The sequence below is a fragment of the Notolepis coatsorum genome (assembly GCF_963971535.1).
Source record: "Notolepis coatsorum genome assembly, chromosome: 4".
Classification (NCBI taxonomy): domain Eukaryota; kingdom Metazoa; phylum Chordata; class Actinopteri; order Aulopiformes; family Paralepididae; genus Notolepis; species Notolepis coatsorum.
The window spans coordinates 172,262,929-172,282,124 of NC_140168.1; the positions used below are offsets into that span (position 1 = coordinate 172,262,929).

Sequence of the window (19,196 nt, forward strand, 5' to 3'; positions counted from 1 at the left end):
TCCTTCACATGTAAACGGGGAGCCGTAGCGGACATTTTGTAGTTTTTTCGGTTTTTGAGTGGCGACCATCTTTGGAAATTTGTAGTTATTTTTATCGGTTTTTCCGGTTTTTAAGGACGAATGTGTGTTCTTGTTTAGTTATCAATCTATATTTGTTGTGGGCCCAGTATGATGGCGCTAGTGGGATAGGAACGTGATGGATGTGTGGGTTTGTTTGTAACTCTACATAGGATAGTTTATTCCAATAATAGGCACTAGTATGATTGGAATGTGTAGACGGTATGTGTCGGTTTGCGCATGCGCGCCGCGGTCTGTCAGTACAAGGGGGATGGACTATGGGCTTTTATTAAGGCAGTGGACAGTGAAGGGCTATAGGGGGTGATGTTGGACAAGACAAGTTGGAGTAAAATCAGCGACGTTGTGTGCTGTGACGAGAGGCTTGCATTCCCCCCCCCCCCTTCTCCTCTGTCTCTTCCTCCCTCTCTCACTCTCCCCTCCCTCTCTCCCTCCCTCCCTCCCTGCCTTCCTCCCTCCCTCCCTCCCTCCTTCCCTGCCTCTCTCTATCTCTCTCTCTCTCTCAATCCCTCTCTCCCTTCATCCCTCTCTCCCTCCCTCCCTCCTTCCCTGCCTCTCTCACTCTCCCCTCCCTCTCTCCCTCCCTCCCTCCCTGCCTCCCTCCCTCCCTCCCTCCCTCCCTCCCTCCCTCCCTCCTTCCCTGCCTCTCTCTTCTCTATCCCTCTCTCCCAGCTTGACTTTGTTGAGATAACAGGTTCACAAAAGGAGTTTTGTTCAAGGTAGATTGCCTTTATGGTAAGGCTTAAAGCATTGGTTATATTAATGTAGTGTTTACTTTCTAAATTGGGATTACATGGGGGCCCCCCTCTCCTCTTCCTGCTGTATGTCTCCCCCCCTCCTCCCTCCCACTGTCTAAATCCTAATGTCTGTCTTTCCCTCCCTCTCTCCCTCCCTCCCTCCCGGTATCTCCCCCTCCCTTTGTTTCCTCGCTATCCCTAGCTCCCTGCTTGATACTGTTGGGCTGCCAGGTTTGCATAGGTGTTTTTATTCAGGTTGTAGTGCCCCGGCAGTAAGATTTAAAGTATGGTGTTAGATATTAGGAACTCCATGCAGACTCTTTTAGTCTGATTAAAGTAGGGTTTTGTTTAAATTAAGGTTAGGCAGCAGATGCTGAAGATAGAGTTTAGAGCCCTGTGGGTTAACTGGACCAGGCAATACGGTAAAGTCTGCTAATTGATTCTAGAAGGTTTTTGATAGAGTTAATGTTCGACTGGGAGCCCCCCCCCCCCTTCCTCCGTCTCACTATCCCTCTCTCTCTTCCCTCCTTCCTCTGTCTCCCCCCTTCGTCCCTCCATCCCTCTCCCCCTCTCCCCCTCCCTCCCTTTTCTCTTCCCTCTGCCCCCCCCCCCTCTGTCTCTCCTTGTATTTCTCCCTGTGATTCTCCTTCCCTCCCTTCCTTTCTCCACGTGTGCCCCCCCCTCAATGGCTTGCCTGGGAATGGATTGTGTGTATGCTGCAGGCCATTGCTGGGTTGGTTGGTGGACCCGTCTGTTGGGGTCCTTGGAAACAGGGTTAGCTTTGCGGCATGTTGTGTGTTGTTGGGTGGATGTTTATTTGAACTGCGTTGTTATTGTGTGTGTGGAGTGCGTACCGGAGGAGCGCTGGCCTGTCTAGGTGCAGGTGATGGTAGGATGAGTTGTAATATTCCTTGAGAAAAGGAGCTTGGGGTGTTTCCGTTCAGGTTCGAAACTGAGGGGAAAATGCTTTGGGCTGTGAGAAGGCGGGTCTTTGTGAATTCAAGGATCTGGGAGGATATTGCAGTAGATATAGTGCTGGTGTCCATGAGTTTAATAACATGAACAACTGGGCTATATGACGGTCAGGGGTTTAGTGATCTGAATTGCTAAAAGTTTATTTTTTTCCCTTGATGGTGGTTGGAAGCAGAAGACAACACCAAAGGATTTTTGGTGTTGTGGGGGGAAGTGTGTAAGAGTGTAAGTGTGTGTGAGAAAATAAATGAAAATAATGTTGTATGAAGCGGTGAGACAAAGTTAATATTACATTTATATTTAGTCAATACGCTAAGCGGTCATTTAAAGTATGAAATAAGATCAGAATGACGGATTCATCAAAGCAAAAAGAAATTGGAACAGATGGCTAATCAGGTTTACCAAGATTATTAGACAATTGATAGGCGGTGTGGGACTAATGATTATGTTCCCCAGAGAATCAGGTGAAAGGAACACACAAAGGATTTGGAAACCTCCAGTTTTCCTGTTGGAAGAACGGACAAAAACAAGCTAAGCTGTATCGTTATATTCAAACAAATCACAACAAATCTCTCTAAAAATATTAGTATAGTGTTGCCCGACATTTCCAATGCATAACAGATAGTGGAAATGACAAGGGAAATGCCACTGATGTTAAGTTTGGGTGTTTTTGCTTTCTTTCTGCACAGGTGCTCGGCAGGACAGATGGGGCTCTGACGATTTCAATACCGACTGGGGAAACGGCTATATAAGCCTTGGTATAAGTATGAATGATAAGCCAGTTATCAATCCTTGTCTGCACAGTAAAATATTTGACAGTGTGAGTGTTTTAACTCAAGTAGGTAGAAATAGTTTTAGAGACGGAGAAACTTGTTTTTTCAAACGGTTATTGCAGGAGTGTTTGAAAGTGGAGAGAATGACGGTTACACAGGAAGTTCACCTTAGTGGAACATTGATAGGAACAACTGAGGCATTAGATGCAATAACAATAGAATAACAAAAACGAGAGTAAACAATCAGTCTGTTTCAAAAACCTGTAGTAGTAAAAAAAATATATATATATATATATAGAAATGGCCCACAGTAGTCAGGCCGATGGTGGGAGAAAGCCGAGAGCCTCTGCAGACATTTCCCAGATAGACTTTACCAGTGATGATAATCTGATTGATTGGAATAGGATGGACTTCTCTCATGTGACCAGTACGATAGAAGGACTTGAAATGATGTCTTTGACTCCATCACAGGGGGTCATTGAGGAGGGACAAACAGAGACAACTGTTTTACTCCAACCAGTGTCCGGCGAGCAAGAGTCGACGGAGCCGATCCACGCTGGACTAACCATTTCAGGTAACTACAAATTGACGAAAGGACAGAGGAAGGCTGCATTGAAACGGCAGTCCCAAGAGGACCACCCTGGCCTTGCGGCTGGAACAGAGACTGGACAGGGGTTGGGGTCGAAGATGGAGTGGCCAATACTGCCACGGAGACGGGGGACCGACAACAGGTATGGACGTAAACATGAGGAATTGTCTCAGCCCTCAAGTGCCCCATGCCCAGATCTTCCCCGGCGCCAGAGCCAAGATGAGAGGCGGGGCCCAGAGACGGGAAGTCAGACCACCAGCGCTAAGGGGGAGGAAGGGGGGCAGATCTACAAGCAAAGGAGAGCGTTTATAGAAGCGTTCAAAGGACATGAGGCGGTTCATCAAGACTTGATGAAGACAGAGCGGGCGTTTGGTCAAGCCGCACACGAGATGCAGAGACTGGAGCAAGACCTGGCTAAAAAGAATGAACTGCTGAGTGGTACGGTTTGTGATGTCATGCTTCGGGCGTCAGAACTAGGCCGCCGTGATCAAGGAGTGCCCTGTGCTCCGTTGCCCGGACAGGGAACTGGGCCGCGACAGGGTAAACAGAACCGCAGGAGGGGTGAGTTTCCAGGCCCCTCCCAACAAGAAAAGGCCAGAGGAGAGGCAGCAGAAAAGGACAGGTATGCCCATCTCTCCTCCAGGCAACAGGACATGCAACCAGAGGACAGGAGAGGGGTAGACCTGGCGGGAGCTGTGGGATGCCAGCCGAGAGACTGCTGGAGTTGGGGTGAACTGGGACCGCCTGGATGGCCGGCATCGGCTTGAGTGCTGGAATTGTGGAGAGATCGGCCATCTCGCTCGATCATGTGGCAAAGGGTGGCGGGCTTGGCAAGAGTCCAACAGACGGCGAGAGTCCAACAGACAGCATGAGTCCATCAGAAAATAGACCTGCTGGACTTGCGGAATGTTGGGTCATTCTCAGAGGGAGTGTAAAGAGGTTGTGTCTGCAAAGGTCATAGGTTGATTAAGAGCAAAGCGGGAATGCACAAACAAAGCTGAAAGTGCTCAGGAAAATAGAGTTATTAATAAATGAAAATGGAAAAATGCGATTGATTCGAATAAAAATAGAAACGGAGATACATAGATAGGGTAAAAGGTTTGATTAGGTGTGCAAGTTACTAAAACGGTATGGAAGACTAACAAGGGTAAGTTGGGGCTGTAGAGGGAGGAAGTAACTGGAAATTGCATGGGCTAATAGTACTAACAAAAATGATGGTTTTAAACAGGAACAATGGAAAAATTTTAATATTAGACAGAGTTAATAACAAAGGACTATTTATAGTAGTGATTATACATACTTGATCCAAGGGTGGTCAAGGAGACTTAAAAAAAAGAAGAAAAAAAAAAACATTATTATTTCATTTCTTTGTTTAATTTCTTTTTAGATTTTTAATTTTTCTTTCTTAGTTTTTACGGGGGTGATTATGCCTCTAGATGATAGTTTAATTCTGTTGGATGGGTGTGTTGCATGAAGACACTCCCAATTTTGGTATATAGGTTTGCGATTTTCTTTGTTTTTGTTTTAACACTCTGTTTTGTTTAGGAACTGACTGGCTGGGGGGATCTCTCGCCGGTCAGGAATAGCAGGTGGTGGTGACACAGCGGGAATGGTAGGAAAGTCTGAGATAAATGAGCTGGAAACTGAGAGTGGACGAGAGCTGGTTCATGGTTTGTTTTCCGCTCATTGAGAGTCCAGATGTAGAATCTGGGGGGTTGTGTCACGTTTTGGGGTATGGTAAGAGTTGGGAAAACGTGTTTCTCTGTCTATAGGTAAGCTCTGTAGGTTTTGGTCGCAATTGGCCAAATAGTTTTCATGTAGGGTGCAGACATGTGAATTTGATGATTGACTTATGGGAGACTCTGCACCGGCTTGTTGAAGGCTGGCGGAGTGTGTGGGATGTGTGTTTAAAGGGACTGTGGTTTGTTGCCATGCACATAGGTTCTGTTGGTGATTGGCCTCGTCTAGAGCTGGCTGTCCGGACCGAGGAGGCTGTCTGGAAACAAGGTATTGATAGTGTAATAAAATGGTTATTCCACTCTCAAGGGTGGAAGTAGTATTGTGTTGAACTTGAGATATTTGATCTAGTAAAATAGTACAGCACAAAAACAAATGAGACAAAGGTGATTTGATTGAATGCTAACTTAAGAAGCCGTGAAATATATAGATAACTAATTTGGAGAAAAAATTTATTGTCAAAATACAGAACAGTAAAGATGTATCTGTGCGAAAATGAGACCTTCCAATCTATTGTGTGTTTGTAAATAACAATCCAAAATGCAAAAAGGACAGAGGGAAAATCGTTTCCTTCTGTGGAAAATCGGAGCAGTACCAAGAACTGCCCACAACAAAGAAGAGGCTGTGGTTAGCACAAAATACAACAAGAAGAAACGGTCAAAACGAGTTAGCAGTAAAGACCTCAGGAGGTTTGAACAGGGATAACTGACAGGGATGAAAGCGAAGAATAATTGAGGCCTCAGTGGTCTTTTCAAGGAGAAGAGATGATTTATATTTGCTTGTTTGAATCTCCCTTGATGGTTTAGAGTGTTAATCTTTTATTGGTGTGATGTAGTAATCTTTTCTTGCAGAGTCAATTACACAAAACAGACACATTGAAGCTAATTACATGGATAATGTATAGTCATAATTAGAAAAGCTGATAAATGGTACGATGTTCTTTTTGTATAAAGAAACGGACCTAGACTGGATGTCGTATTAATAACTGATAATGTGTATAACTGTGCAAGAAGAAAAGGTAGGTGAAATGATGAATTTTGTAACTGTACAGATGGGAATGGTTTTGGTAGTTCGATTTGTGTAAATTTTGGATTTTTTTGAAATTTTAGAAAATATTAACAAAAATGGTAATTATGGTTTTAACATGTTTAATTTAGAACATATTGGTGCTATATAGTGGGTTATGAAACCCACTAAGGGTGGATTGTCGTGTATTATCTAAATGAAACATAGAAAAACTCAAGGAAACTGAACAAAATACTTAGTGATTAAAACAAGGTTAAAGATTACTTTCCCGGACTGCATCCCAATCAAAATCTACAGCCAACTCCAGGACAGATCTGCCGTCAGGGCTAAGCACAGATGGTGGTTCGCTGATAAGGCCAAGGACTGTTTATGACTTTATGGTACATTCTACCAACGGTTCAGAATAGCACCTTATCAGACGAGGTTAGCAGCTGTGTTTAGAAATGGCCATCTCAAACAGACGGAGGTCAGGAGGTGGTTTCTAGCATAGGGAACAGGAACTGTGGCTACAGCCATAAGTCGTAAAACGCAATCGTGTTATCCTGAGAACTATCTACAGTTGGGGTAACAGGATGAATAGCCCCCAGCTATCCCCCGGTCGTAACGGAGGAGGGGGTCAGGAAACAGAGTAAACAGACTGTAAACAGAGCCCTCCAGCATGAAGATATATGACTCAGTTTGCACCCAAGTGGGACCAGGTGTTCAGTGCATCAAGATTTAGAAATTAAGCCCTGCCTAGCAGGGGCAGAGAAGGAATTAAATTAAGTGAAACAACAAGCTGAGATTAGCACCAAACTAACTCAGAACTGTGAAATCTGTGTTCTGTTTAATAATTTGAGTAACTGGATATTAAAAACTGGTTCAAAACGACCAAGGATAACAGTAAAACAATAAGAATGCATTTAATTGGTAAATATCAGAGGTTAAGGGTTAGACCATTTGCAAAATGTGGTGTTTCATGGAGACTAGAAAATTGTCCTACACTGTGAAACTCAAATTACATGTGGTGAAATGACTTCTAAAACTGTTTTCAGCCAAGACGACCATTAGCATTGTCAAGAAAAGTGTCCATGTGTTTGGGTTCAAATATTATGACTTGATTTGCTGATTCTAAAAGCAATTAAAGTATGGTAAAGTGTTTGTAGAGGGAAACAGCTCATGTTCTATTTTCTGTTCACGGAGAGAGGAGCTGGAAGGATCCCCCAAATAAGGTAATGGCTACTGTGTAACGTTGTGTCAAGAGACCCAGGAGGACGTGTCACTCACAGAAAGAGTTCCTGCTAGAAGGAATTTGGCCAATGGGGAAGCCCGATCGCGGGGGTGACGTCACCAGACAGGCAGGGGAAAGGTCTTTTCTATCTCATTAAAAGGGCTGATGGAGATGGAGACCTGGAGCGAGACGGACACACACACAGACCTGGACAGGAGGAGAGCGCTGGAGACAGACTGAGAAACCGGAGACTCGAGAGCCGAGCCGGAGACACACAGAGCCACTGACACCAGATGACAGAGGAGAGGCTCATAGCAGAGATCCGCCGAGACGAAATCAAGCGCTCCCTGCCTGAGCGCTGAGACTCACCGAAACCAAGGTTGCCTTGGCGACCACCAACCACAAAGAGAAGCCGCGTGTTGTCATGGACAACCCGAGACAGAGAACCACACCGGAGAAAGCGTTGATCGGCCGCAGCTGATCAGATAATGGACAAAACTGCCACATCAAAGAGACGATTAGATGAAATGAAGACCTTGTACTTGTTTGATTCATAGATGTTTTATTAAGAATGGAATAAACACACCAGTTTGTTTTATTCAGAACACCTCGTCTGCGTTTTCCTTAATAGAACCGAACACCTGAAATATAAACAATGCAGAGAGAAGGGTAAAGACTATACGATCACAGAACTTAGATATAAATGAAGAGAGATACTTCATCAGTATCTAATCCTTTGGAGTAGGTATTAAATTTGTCTATACCTGTTCAAGGGCGGTAAACAATCAGTCTTTGTATTAAGTGCCTGGAAAAACAACTGTAGTGGAAACATATAACCAACAATGCTATTCATGTAACCATTTATGTTCACTGCATTCTTTCATATTGTGTTATGGGATCCATTTTTGTGTAAGTGTTGTTTGTCTATAAATGTTAATACAAATTTAAGTTAAAAAAAAAAAAAAATTACTCAGAATGATTTGTAAACGGCTCATCGTTTAGTCCTTTAATATTTCCCATTACAGATGGCGACGAGGATGGGATGTTTTTTTTTTAACCGATGGGTGTCGAGGTCGGCCGCCAAACGGACTCTGCAGAAAGGGTGAATCCTGGAATTCCGGGGGAACGCTGTCTCGAGGCTCCTCCGTGCAAGACACGGAGGGGAGAGAACCAGCTGCGCCGTCCGCTTGGCTGTCACCTCCGGCAGGGACCTTGGGGACGCGTGATAAGGAACACTCTGTGAGCTGTTGACATTCTGATTTCTGTTTAAAACATTTTTTGTTTTTAAATTTATAATTAGAGGTCTAAACTAGAACATGGTGCCAGTCAGAGCTATTTTTTAAATGTATATTACTATGTGCTCTGCAGTGGTTATTTTGTCATTGTATTGGTATATTACTGTGCTTGGTAGACTGGCGATGGTTTTTTCTATAGTTTCTCAATCTTGGTATGTCCCGGAGCCTTGTGCCTTATAGACGGGGTGCGGGGGCCTACCACGAGTATAATAAAAGATGTTGAGTTCAAGTCTGCATCCCGAAGAAGAGGGGTGGGGGTTTTTGGGCTTCAAAATTATATATATATAGCGCTAGTTTCGCTCTGCAGGCTCTATATTTGGCTTTTTTACATAGGGGCAGGAATTGGGACTGCGCTGTGGGATTGTAAATGAGGGCTGTTAGCAGAGGGAGATAGCTGTGTTTAAGGGTGGTCCTGGGAGAGGATTTTTTTTGGGGTTTTAAAAGGTCCTTTGGAACGCTGTGAATAGGTGATCCTGCCGTGAAGGGAAAAAGAGACAGTATGTTCCACAGGGGTTGATTATCTTTAATTATTTTACCTGGTAAGAACTAGGGTATAAGGGTACTTTCTCATGGGGTCATGGACAAGGGAGGCAGTGCTCTGAGGGTTAATTCCATTTTTGTTTGTCTGTACTATAAGTTTTTTTTTCTCACAAGGAGGCGGGAACGTGGGACTGTGAGTCGGGAGAATTGACCTATGTTTTTCAGACCTACCGTCATTTGCCATTCAGTCTGTTTTGACCTGTTCAGTACTTGCATGTTTAGTAGCTGCTAGCAACGGCGATCATCTAATTTCATATGACCTGCAGAAATCATTATGACCTGTTTGCCGACGAGACTCTTAGTTAGACAGTTGTTTTTTTGTTGTCATGACTTAGGAAACTGCCCTTGGAGCTGAGTTGAGGTACTATAGAATGTCCTAACTTCAAAGCCTGGAGTGGACCCTTTCTACCGTTTTAGTGTGTAACTGTCTATAATGTGTGATAACGGGCAAATATTTTTTAAGCGTGGCTGAGAAAGAAAAAAAAAAAAAAAAAGAAGGAAGGAAGGAAGGAAGGAAGGAAGGAAGGAAGGAAGGAAGGAAGGAAGGAAGGAAGGAAGGAAAAAGAGATTGGAATAGTGAGATATACAGCCAGCCACTCACATCTCTCCTTTGTCTCTTCTCTCCCACGTACACCTATGTATGTACCCCTCTCCTTTGTAGTTTCTCAGGGGGGGTCCTCCATCTCTGTGCCAAACCAATGCCCGCCGGCCCTACTGCTGCCCCAGTGAGAGGAAGCTGTGCCCGGAGAAGCATATGCCTACCAGCCTCAGCCTGCTCTAGCCTGCAGCTGGCCTACTGCTCAAACTGAGGCAGAGAGCTGTCCAGCTTGCTCCATTGTTACTACCAGCTAAACAGCTGGCCCATCACTGGCCGAGTCATTGGCCGAAGATAAAGAACTAAGATTCATCAACAAGCTTTTAACGTCGGAGGATGAGACAGTTAGCCTGTTTTCAGTTGTGAAAACGAACCAGGGACAGTGCGAGAGAACAGACCATCTGCAACGACGAGGGAACCATCAGACTGGATCGGCCCGGGGGTGTTTGGTGGCGGAGCGGGGGGGACCTGCCTGAGATTCAACAACTGATTAAGAGGCAAGTCTGACCCACATCACATTACATTATCTCAGAAATATTAGGTAATAATGTACTGAACTTTGTTCAGAATGGAGATGTTTTTGAATATGCTGTACGTTGCAATGGTAAACTTGAGTTATGTGTGACTTCCCTGAGATTATATTTTCATTCTTTGTGAAGAGTCTGCAAATTTTGTTTTTGTTTCTTGCTGTTAATCTGTTTTCGCTAAAGAGTTTTGTGAGAATGTTTTTGTTTTGAATAAGGGGAAATTATCTTTTTGGCGAAATACTCTCCTGTTTTTTTTTGTGATTTCTATTTTTCAGCTTGGTGATTAGAGGGAATATGGTGCAGCTGTTCCGGCCTTGACAAAACCAGAGGCTGGACTGTACTATTGAGTCCTCCGACCACGTCTGGACATTTGCAAAGAGACGCTAATGATGGTTGGCTGTTATGGCAACTTCTCTTTTGCACGTGACACAGGGTCTATGCAGAGGACCTTTTGTTTTTTAGATAATAAAAATAGTTTATGCTGAGTTATTATAATTTGTGTTATTTTTGGTTTAATGATGATAATATTTTTTGTTGTCTTTATGAAGTGATAATGATTGTGATTAATTATCAGACGGGGGGAACTGTCGTGGAAATATATTATCATGTTCTTATAGATCTGTGTTGAGATATCATGTTATACAGCTTGACTCTCAGTATGACCAGGTTGACTGGTTAATGTGTGTATGTCTCTTTAAGAAGACTCCAAGGGACTGACATCTCGCCAGCCATAACTTCTTTGTTGTTGTTCCCACTGACTGAGAACCATTTTTGTTTACCTTCGTCATCATATCTGATATATTATGTTATGTCTGACAACTGTGTATTTAACATATGTCTGAAACAGCGTTCTGGGTCAGTCTATGGCCAGACGCTAGTGGGTTAACATATTGTCTCTGACTGTAGACTGTCCTTTCATACATAAGAAATAACCTTTCTTCTTATTGTTAAATAAACGTTCTTCTTATCATTAATAATGACTCAGAATGATTTGTAAACGGCTCATCGTTTAGTCCTTTAATATTTCCCATTACAAATGTTTTTTTTAAATAAAAAACAAAGGTTTGAGCGTCTGTTTAATCAGATTAATCACTTTATTCAAATTGAGGATTTAGTTTGAGGATAAAAAAATATATATATATATATATATTATAATTATTATTTTTTTATAATCTTTTTTTTTAATTAAAAACGAAGGTTCGAACGTCCGTTCGAAAAACCCTGATGAAGTTTGAATCCCAAAAACAGGCTTCGGGGACAGCCTTACCATACATATTATTCAAATGGACCTAAAACATGTTCCATTGTGATGTCACAGTATGATGTCATAATAGAACATTCTATAACATTTGTCATGTCACAGTATGATGTCATAATAGAACATTCTAGAACATTTGTATCTATTCAACAATTCTCTCAGAAGATCTCATTGTGCATCTTGAAACAGGACTTAACAGATAGAATAAACAACACATAGACTGAAGCCTGCACTTCTCAAACAAGATGCCTTGGTTTAGCTGTGGAAAGGTGAGTGTCCACAACGGCTAGCTAGCTGTTCTACTTGAATACTGAATGTTAATATTGAATCAGACAATATTGAATACTGAATGTTAATATTGAATCAGACCATATTGAATACTGAATGTTAAAATTCAGGTTGACAGTTGACATCATTTGACAGTTGACAGGGGGCTGGAAAGTTGATTTAATAAAAGAAAAAAGACATTTAATCAGATGAATCACTTTATTTGAGGATAAATCTTTTTTTATTTTTTATTCTTTTAATATTATTTTGTAATTAAATTTTTTTTATTTAAAAACGAAGATTCAAACGTCCATTTAATCAGATTAATCACTTTATTCAAATTGAGGATTTAGTTTGAGGATATAAAAAAATATATATTCTAATGATACCTCTCCATTCCGTGTGTTTATAAACGAATACACTTAGCTTTTGTTTTTACTTTTGCTCTGACAAACCTGTGATATACTCTGGCAGACTAAAAGTACCTTCATCCAGCAGGAGAGCCCTCGGCCGTCCGACGACCCCCACCTCTCCCCCGCCGCCGGGGGCTACTTTGAGCAGATAGACACTTCTCCAGCTGCGGGGGATATGGGTGCCCACCACCAGGGCCCTCAGGAGCGGATGTGCCACAGCCAGCTCCCCACACCCAGCCCTCCCAAACCCATGGGAATGCTCTGGCAGACTAAAAGTCCCTCCATGGATGCAGAACAGGGCTATTTCCATTCAAGAGAACAGGCACCACCACCTCTGACCCCAGGCCCCCCTCCTATGGCCCCATCACCCATGCCTTTTCAACCACCTTTTGGCCATGACCCCCGAGGGGAGCCTCCTCCCCAGGCCATGCCCTTCCAGCCAGTACCTCCCACCTCTTCCTCCTCCCAGTGGGCTCCTGATCATGGCAGCCGCACTCCCTCGGTCCAGAACTATTTCCAGCCGACTAGTGACCCGCAGCCGTTCAACATCCCTCCCCAGCCCCAGACATATCCTCCTCACACACCTTCGCCCCATCACAACACACCCACCCCTCCATGGCACCCTGGCCATTACCACGCTCAGCCACCACCTCCTCAGAACCCTGACAGGTCCCCCAGCTCTCAGTGGTATGATCAGAATGCACCCCCGCAACACAACTCCCATTTCCAGGCTCAGAGCTACTTCAGTCAGAGTTCGCTCCAGGACTCCTGGTTCAACCACGCCCCACAGGACCCAGGCTACCACCAGATGGGGGCCGGTCCAAGCCCAAGTCACACCCAGGCCAGACCTGACTCTGCTGGCTCTCACCATAGAACCACCCCCGGTCCCGTACCTGGCCCGGCCCCAGGTTCGTACCCGCAGGAGTCTGGCTCTCTCTCCATGTTCTTCAAAGGCAACGATGTGCAGAATGAGGAGACCCTGGCTGGCGAGGGTAACAAGGCTGTGAACGGTATACAAGATCCCTTCCGGCCTCTCAACCACCAACAACCACCTCCACAACAAGCCCACGGTGCCCATGCCGCCCACGCCGAGGTCCCTCAGGGCTACCCAGGGGCTCCTCTGCAAAGCAACCCGCCCATACCCTACATGAATGACGGGCATTACGCTGGATTACCGGGAAACAGCCACAAGGCAGCTGAGCCCCACTTCGACCACGTGGAGAACCTGGAGTGTGTGCCCAACCAGGAGGTGTTACCCAGTGAGCCCCAGGGAAGCCCTGCCGCCGCCGCTTCAGCCCACGGAGGAGACCGATATGCGCCTAACTTGGAGATTCCAGACTCTATTATCCCCAGACCCATGAGATCTGCCAGTGTATCTTCAAGCTACAGCAACGTGAGCCACAGTAGTGGAACTGGCACCCGCCGGCACCAGGGAGTGGTGGGTACTTTCATCCAGCAGGAGAGCCCTCGGCCGTCCGACGACCCCCACCTCTCCCCGGCCGCCGGGGGCTACTTTGAGCAGATAGACACTTCTCCAGCTGCAGGGGATATGGGTGCCCACCACCAGGGCCCTCAGGAGCGGATGTGCCACAGCCAGCTCCCCACACCCAGCCCTCCCAAACCCACGGGAATCTTTCAGGCCAGAGCTAATAGTTCCTTTGAGCCGGTGCGTTCGCACAGTGTCGCCGTGAGTCCCATCGAGGTGGACCGGGCCAGAATGGTAGTCGAAGGGCACACAGATTCTATACCTGGTAATCTTGAACAGCCTCCAGATAATCTGGAGAACATCTATGGCGCCGGACACCCCCCCTGCCCATCGGCGCCGGAGTGGGAGTTCCCCACCTTGTTCATCCTGTGGTTCATCCCCACTCTCGGCCCTCGTCCCGCGCCCACGGGGCCTATTGTCCGTGCGAGAGCCCTGCCACCACCTTTTTTTTTTTTTATCTTTTCTTTTTATTATTGCAAAACAGAAATTATTAAAAGTCAGTACTCAACACACAATGCATAATGAAACTAACAGTCAAGGTGGCTAAAATTACATGCAAGTACAGAAACAAGACAAAAAAAAAGTCTATAATAATATTTTACCGTATACAGTGTATATCCAACGAAATTAACAATTATACAAATGCCTTATACAGGATATACCCCTAATACCTATTTTCTAAAACCCTACACACATATGCTCCAGCTCGAACCCCCCCCCCTCCCGGACCCCTCCTTGGATAGTACCTCCATTATCCCTCACTCCTAACCAGACACTACCATTATAAGCTAGCTTTTATTCTCTCCACCACTTCTAACCACATTGACATTTTGGATTCGTTGAGACCCAGAATTCTTGCTGTAGATATTTCTTGATAAATCACATCGAGATATGTAAGAGACCAAACTTTCCGGCACATTTCTTCCGGTTGAAACCAGCGTGATGCGATCAGTTTTTTAGCTACTGTGATACCTGATAAAACCAATCTCTTTAGCTGTGGATTTACTGCAAACTCAAAAACATCATTCAAAAGCAATACAGAGGGGTGTACTGGAATATTCCAAGATACGAGTTTTGATAATTGATGGGTCACACCTAGTGGGCTCAGAACGACCCAGCCAGCCTGGGGGCCAACATCCTTTTAGCCCCCGCCGCTCCCCCGGTGCTCGCCCCTCTCCGAGAGCCCAGCCTGGAGGTCATCCAGCCCCCAGAGGATGGGCCTGTGGACCTGCAGCCCCCACAGCGAGCCCAGGCGACCTCCCAGCACCCCTCGGAGAACCTAGAGAACCCACCCAAGGTGAGTGAGGCGGAGCCGTCAGACTCTCAAGTCAACCTGGGCTACGCCTCCCTGCTGGTGTCGGAATCGCTCCACCAGCCGGTGTTGATAGCCCCGCCGGTGTCCAATTACAGTGTGATTCCCCCCAGCGGCCTTGTCCAAGCAGCCAATCAGAGCAGCCTTAGGGAAGCCGCCCCTCCCATGAGACCACCCTCTCTGGGCCAAGGGACTCATGTCTCCTCCCAGCCAGGGGCTCCTCTGACTTCCTATCAGAACCCGCTCTTTACCCCTGGACCAATGAGCTTCGGTTCTGCCTCTGGTCAGAGCCCGCTCTTTACCCCTGGACCAATGAGCTTCGGTTCTGCCTCTGGTCAGAGCCCGCTCAATCTGGCTCAGGACAACAGGGAAGGGGTTAAACCAGAGATCACTGCTCCTCTGCTGCTGTCTCCGCCAGCCTGCCCCCCTCTGTCCAGGGGCCAATCAGTGGGTGGAGACAGTCACTCTGCTCTACCTGTTGATTTGCAGATGCCTCCTGCAGCTGCTGCCAGCGTTGTCGTCGTCGCCCCACCCTCCAATCACAATCAACCATCAAATTACGAGCTGCTTGATTTTTCTATGCACCAATCACTGAACCAAAACCACGCCTCTGGCCCGCCTCTCTCTCTACAGGGGGCACCACAGGCCAGTAACTTTTACCTGCAGGTCACCAAAGATGCTCAACAGGGAGTCCGAGCGGAAGTGGATCTCCCTGTCCAGGCTCCGGCTCCTCCCGTTGCCCCACAGGCAGCTGCGCCAGTACCCCCCCCAGCAGCAGCTCCTAACACCCAGCCACCTCCGGAGCCTCCCAGGGCCCCAGAACCTCAGCCCGGGCTGCTGCAGGGGCGCGCCAACGTCCCCTTTGTCCCAGTCAGCGGAGCGCAGCCTCCCGCCGGAGGCCAGTATCCACCTCCAGCACAGGGCCCTCCCGTGGGGAACCCCCCCCCCTCCTCCGCCATCGCTGCTTACCCTCCCGGGCCTCGGGGGCCGGTGCTTCCAGAAGCCCCTCAGCCCGCCCCTCAGTTGGCTCCTTCAGAGACCTCTCGACCGCGCTCCTCTCTGGGCAGCCAGCAAGGGTACGGCCCCCCTCCTCCGCTGGTGCCCGGCCAGGTGTATGGAGGCTACTACGGAGGTGCCTATGGAGAGTACCCGGCAGATGGCAGAACCCCCTACCCTGCTGGACAGTACCCACCCCCTCCCACGGGGGATCCCAGAGTTCAGCAGTACCATCCCGATGACCCGTACAGGAGAGCGGACCCCCGGTATGGCAGATATGAAGGACCTAACCCAGCCTACCGAGACACCAACTACCAGTTTAGGGAGCCCCAGCCAGAGAGGCCCAGCTCCAGGACCAGCCAGTACTCGGACAGGCCCTCCTCCAGGCAAGGCTATCCTGAAGACTACCAGAGAGCTACCCAAAATGCCTATGATGAATATTATGCAGAGTACTACAAGAAACAGTACGAGGATCGGAGTAGGTGGGACGGCTACAATGCCAGGGCGTACGACCCTCGTTACAGAGGCTACTATGACCAATCCTACTGGTATAACTATGATGAGGCGTACAGAGCCAGAGCCCCCTACTACAACCAACAGCAACAACCACAACCAACACCAACACCACCACCACAACAACAACAGCAGCAGCAACAACAGCAGCAGTATCCTGCCAGGAGAGAGGGCTACGACGAGCAGTTCCGCTACTACCCCGGCTACGACGCCAGCTTCGACAACGACTACCGCCAGCGCGCCGACCCGTACGGCGACGAGTTCGACCTGGCCGTGGACTACTACATGCAGTACCCGGACCAGACGGATGCCACCCAGAACTACACTCAGTATGGCTACCCCTCCGACTACACGGCAGATGGCACTTGGGCCGCCCCTGAGCAACCACCTCCTCGTCTGATGGCCCCAGAGAAGTATACCATGCCTCACCGCTGTGCCCGCTTCGGGCCCGGTGGGCATCTGGTCCAGGTGCTGCCTAACCTCCCCTCGGTGGGACAGCCCGCCCTGGTCGAGGTCCACAGCATGGAGACCATGTTGCAAGACACCCCTGATCAGTCAGAGCTACGAATCTTCCCCGGGCCTCTTGTCAAAGAGGAGACCCACAAGGTGGACGTGATCAAGTTTTCCCAGAACAAAGGCACAGTGTGTTCCCGTGACAACGACCTCTTGGACAGGGACTCCGCCTGCCTGATCTGGGACTTCATCGTGCTGCTGTGTAGGCAGAACGGGACGGTGGTCGGCACGGACATCGCTGACCTGCTGCTGAAAGAGCATCGCTCGGTGTGGTTGCCGGGCAAAAGCCCCAACAAGGCCAACCTGATCGACTTCAACAACGAGCCACTGGCGCGGGCCGAGGAGGAGCTGGGGGCGGGGCCGCTGTCCCTCCTGTCTGACACGTTCATGACCATCCCCGAAAACGTTGGCCAGTAAGATGGACAACCGGACTCACGCTCGTGTCATGACTAGGTTCGCCAACAGTCTGCCGATCAACGACCCTCTGCAGACGGTCTACCAGCTGATGTCTGGCCGCATGCCTGCTTCAGCCACGTGCTGTGGAGAGAAGTGGGGCGACTGGCGCCCCCCCCTGGCCATGATACTGTCCAACCTCACGCACACTCTGGACCTGGACATGCGCACCATCACCACCATGGGAAACACTCTGGCCTCCAAGGGGCTGACTGATGCAGCTCACGTCTGTTACCTGATGGCCCAGGTCGGACTGGGAGTGTTTACCAAGAAGAGCACGAAGATGGTTCTGATTGGCTCTAACCACAGGTTGTCCTTCTCCCAGTTTGCGACCAACGAGGCGATCCAGAGGACTGAGGCCTACGAGTATGCCCAGTCTCTGGGCTCCCAGTCCTGCTCCCTGCCCAACTTCCAGGTGTTCAAGTTGATCTACGCCTGTCGCCTGGCGGAGTCGGGGCTGAGTGCTCAGGCCTTCCACTACTGTGAGGTCATCTCTAGGAACGTCCTCATGCAGCCAGCCTATCACTCCCCTGTCTTCATCAGCCAGCTCATACAGATGTCCGAGAAGCTATGGTTCTTCGACCCTCAGCTGAAGGAGAAGCCAGAGCAGGAGCTGTTCAACGAGCCGGATTGGCTCCTCCACCTCAGACACCTGGACGGACAGTTCAGGACGGGTGTGATGGCCTACAACACGGACAGAGCGACTCCTACACAGTACGACTGCAGCACCCCCAGCTCCGATTTGGACCCGTCCAGCCCACTTGAGCCTTACATAGCACCGCTGGAGGTGGATGGCCGCTCTCGCACCACCTCCACGTCCTCCACCCACTCCGGGGGCCGAGAGAGGATCAACTCCACTGCTATGCAGATGCATCCCTCCTCCGTCCATCCCGGAGCAACACCACAAGGAGGAGCCCAAGAGGGCCAAGAAGGACTGGTGGTGGTGGTGGTGGGGGGTGTTGGTGATTTGCGGCCACAAGTGGCTCTATAGGAAGAGCAAGCCCGAGGCTCACCTGCCAGATGACAAAAACAAATATATTGTGTGGGACGAGAAGAAACAGAGGTGGGTCAACCTGGACGAGCCGGAGGAGAGAAAACCCCCTCCCCCACCTCCTCCCGGCTTCTCGATGATGGCTCCCATGCCCATGCCTGGAGCGCCCCCCGGTGGCGGACCTCCTGTCAACATGTTCTCTAGGAAAGCAGGCGGATCGTTCCCCGCTCCACGGGGCCACAGAGTCCACTGGGTCTGACTCCCTGCAGCAGCAGCAGCAGCAGCAGCAGCTTGAAGAGGCTCACGGGACCACAGAGTCCAGTTGGGTCTGACTCCCTGCAGCAGCAGCAGCAGCTTGAAGAGGCTCACAGGACCACAGAGTCCACTGGGTCTGGCTCCCTGCAGCAGCAGCTTGAAGAGGCTCACGGGACCACAGAGTCCACTGGGTCTGGCTCCCTGCGGCAGCAGCAGCAGCTTGAAGAGGCTCACGGGACCACAGAGTCCACTGGGTCTTGTGAGTGTAATTTCACATTCTCCTCATTTGTGAGAGTCATGCTTATGGCTTGCTACAAAACACTGCAGCCATTCATTAGATTCAGAAAATCATGAGCAGGCTTGATAAGGTTTGCAACAATCGAAGGTCAGCATGTTCTTGCGAGGGGCCCCGTTCGCACAGAATCCTGTCTCCCTACTTCCTAATGACCATATAAAGCCCAACCCAATCAGAAACGATCCGCCCAAACTAAACGAACCAATGATACGTCTCCATTCCGTGTGTTTATAAACTAATACACTTTACTTTTGTTTTTACTTTCGCTCTGGCAAACCTGTGTTGATGTACCTTGATATACACTGCCAAACTGAGAGTCCCTCCATGGATGTAAACCTTTTTTTGTTCAAATAAACCAACTAACCGTG

General features: G+C 48.2%; 2 protein-coding genes across 2 annotated transcripts in view; both read left to right on the top strand.

The window, feature by feature from the left end:
* The window catches only part of LOC311226748 (neuropilin-1a-like), a gene marked incomplete at both ends in the record, with an annotated part of 147,750 nt that extends 138,015 nt beyond the window's left edge, over nucleotides 1-9,735 (top strand). The window contains 2 exons of the mRNA XM_084312158.1: nucleotides 3,342-3,589; nucleotides 9,616-9,735. Coding sequence (XP_084168284.1) covers nucleotides 3,342-3,589; nucleotides 9,616-9,735 — 368 coding nt within the window. The remainder of the gene's footprint in view (nucleotides 1-3,341; nucleotides 3,590-9,615) is intronic.
* Nucleotides 9,736-10,117: 382 nt separating this feature from the next.
* LOC311226749 (protein transport protein Sec16A-like) lies at nucleotides 10,118-18,537 on the top strand (the record flags this gene model as incomplete). The annotated part of the gene is given in 8 exon segments (XM_084312159.1): nucleotides 10,118-10,153; nucleotides 12,076-13,810; nucleotides 13,813-13,946; nucleotides 14,600-17,244; nucleotides 17,246-18,160; nucleotides 18,162-18,210; nucleotides 18,212-18,250; nucleotides 18,253-18,537. Coding segments are annotated over 8 exon segments (5,838 nt in total).
* Nucleotides 18,538-19,196: the final 659 nt, after the last annotated feature.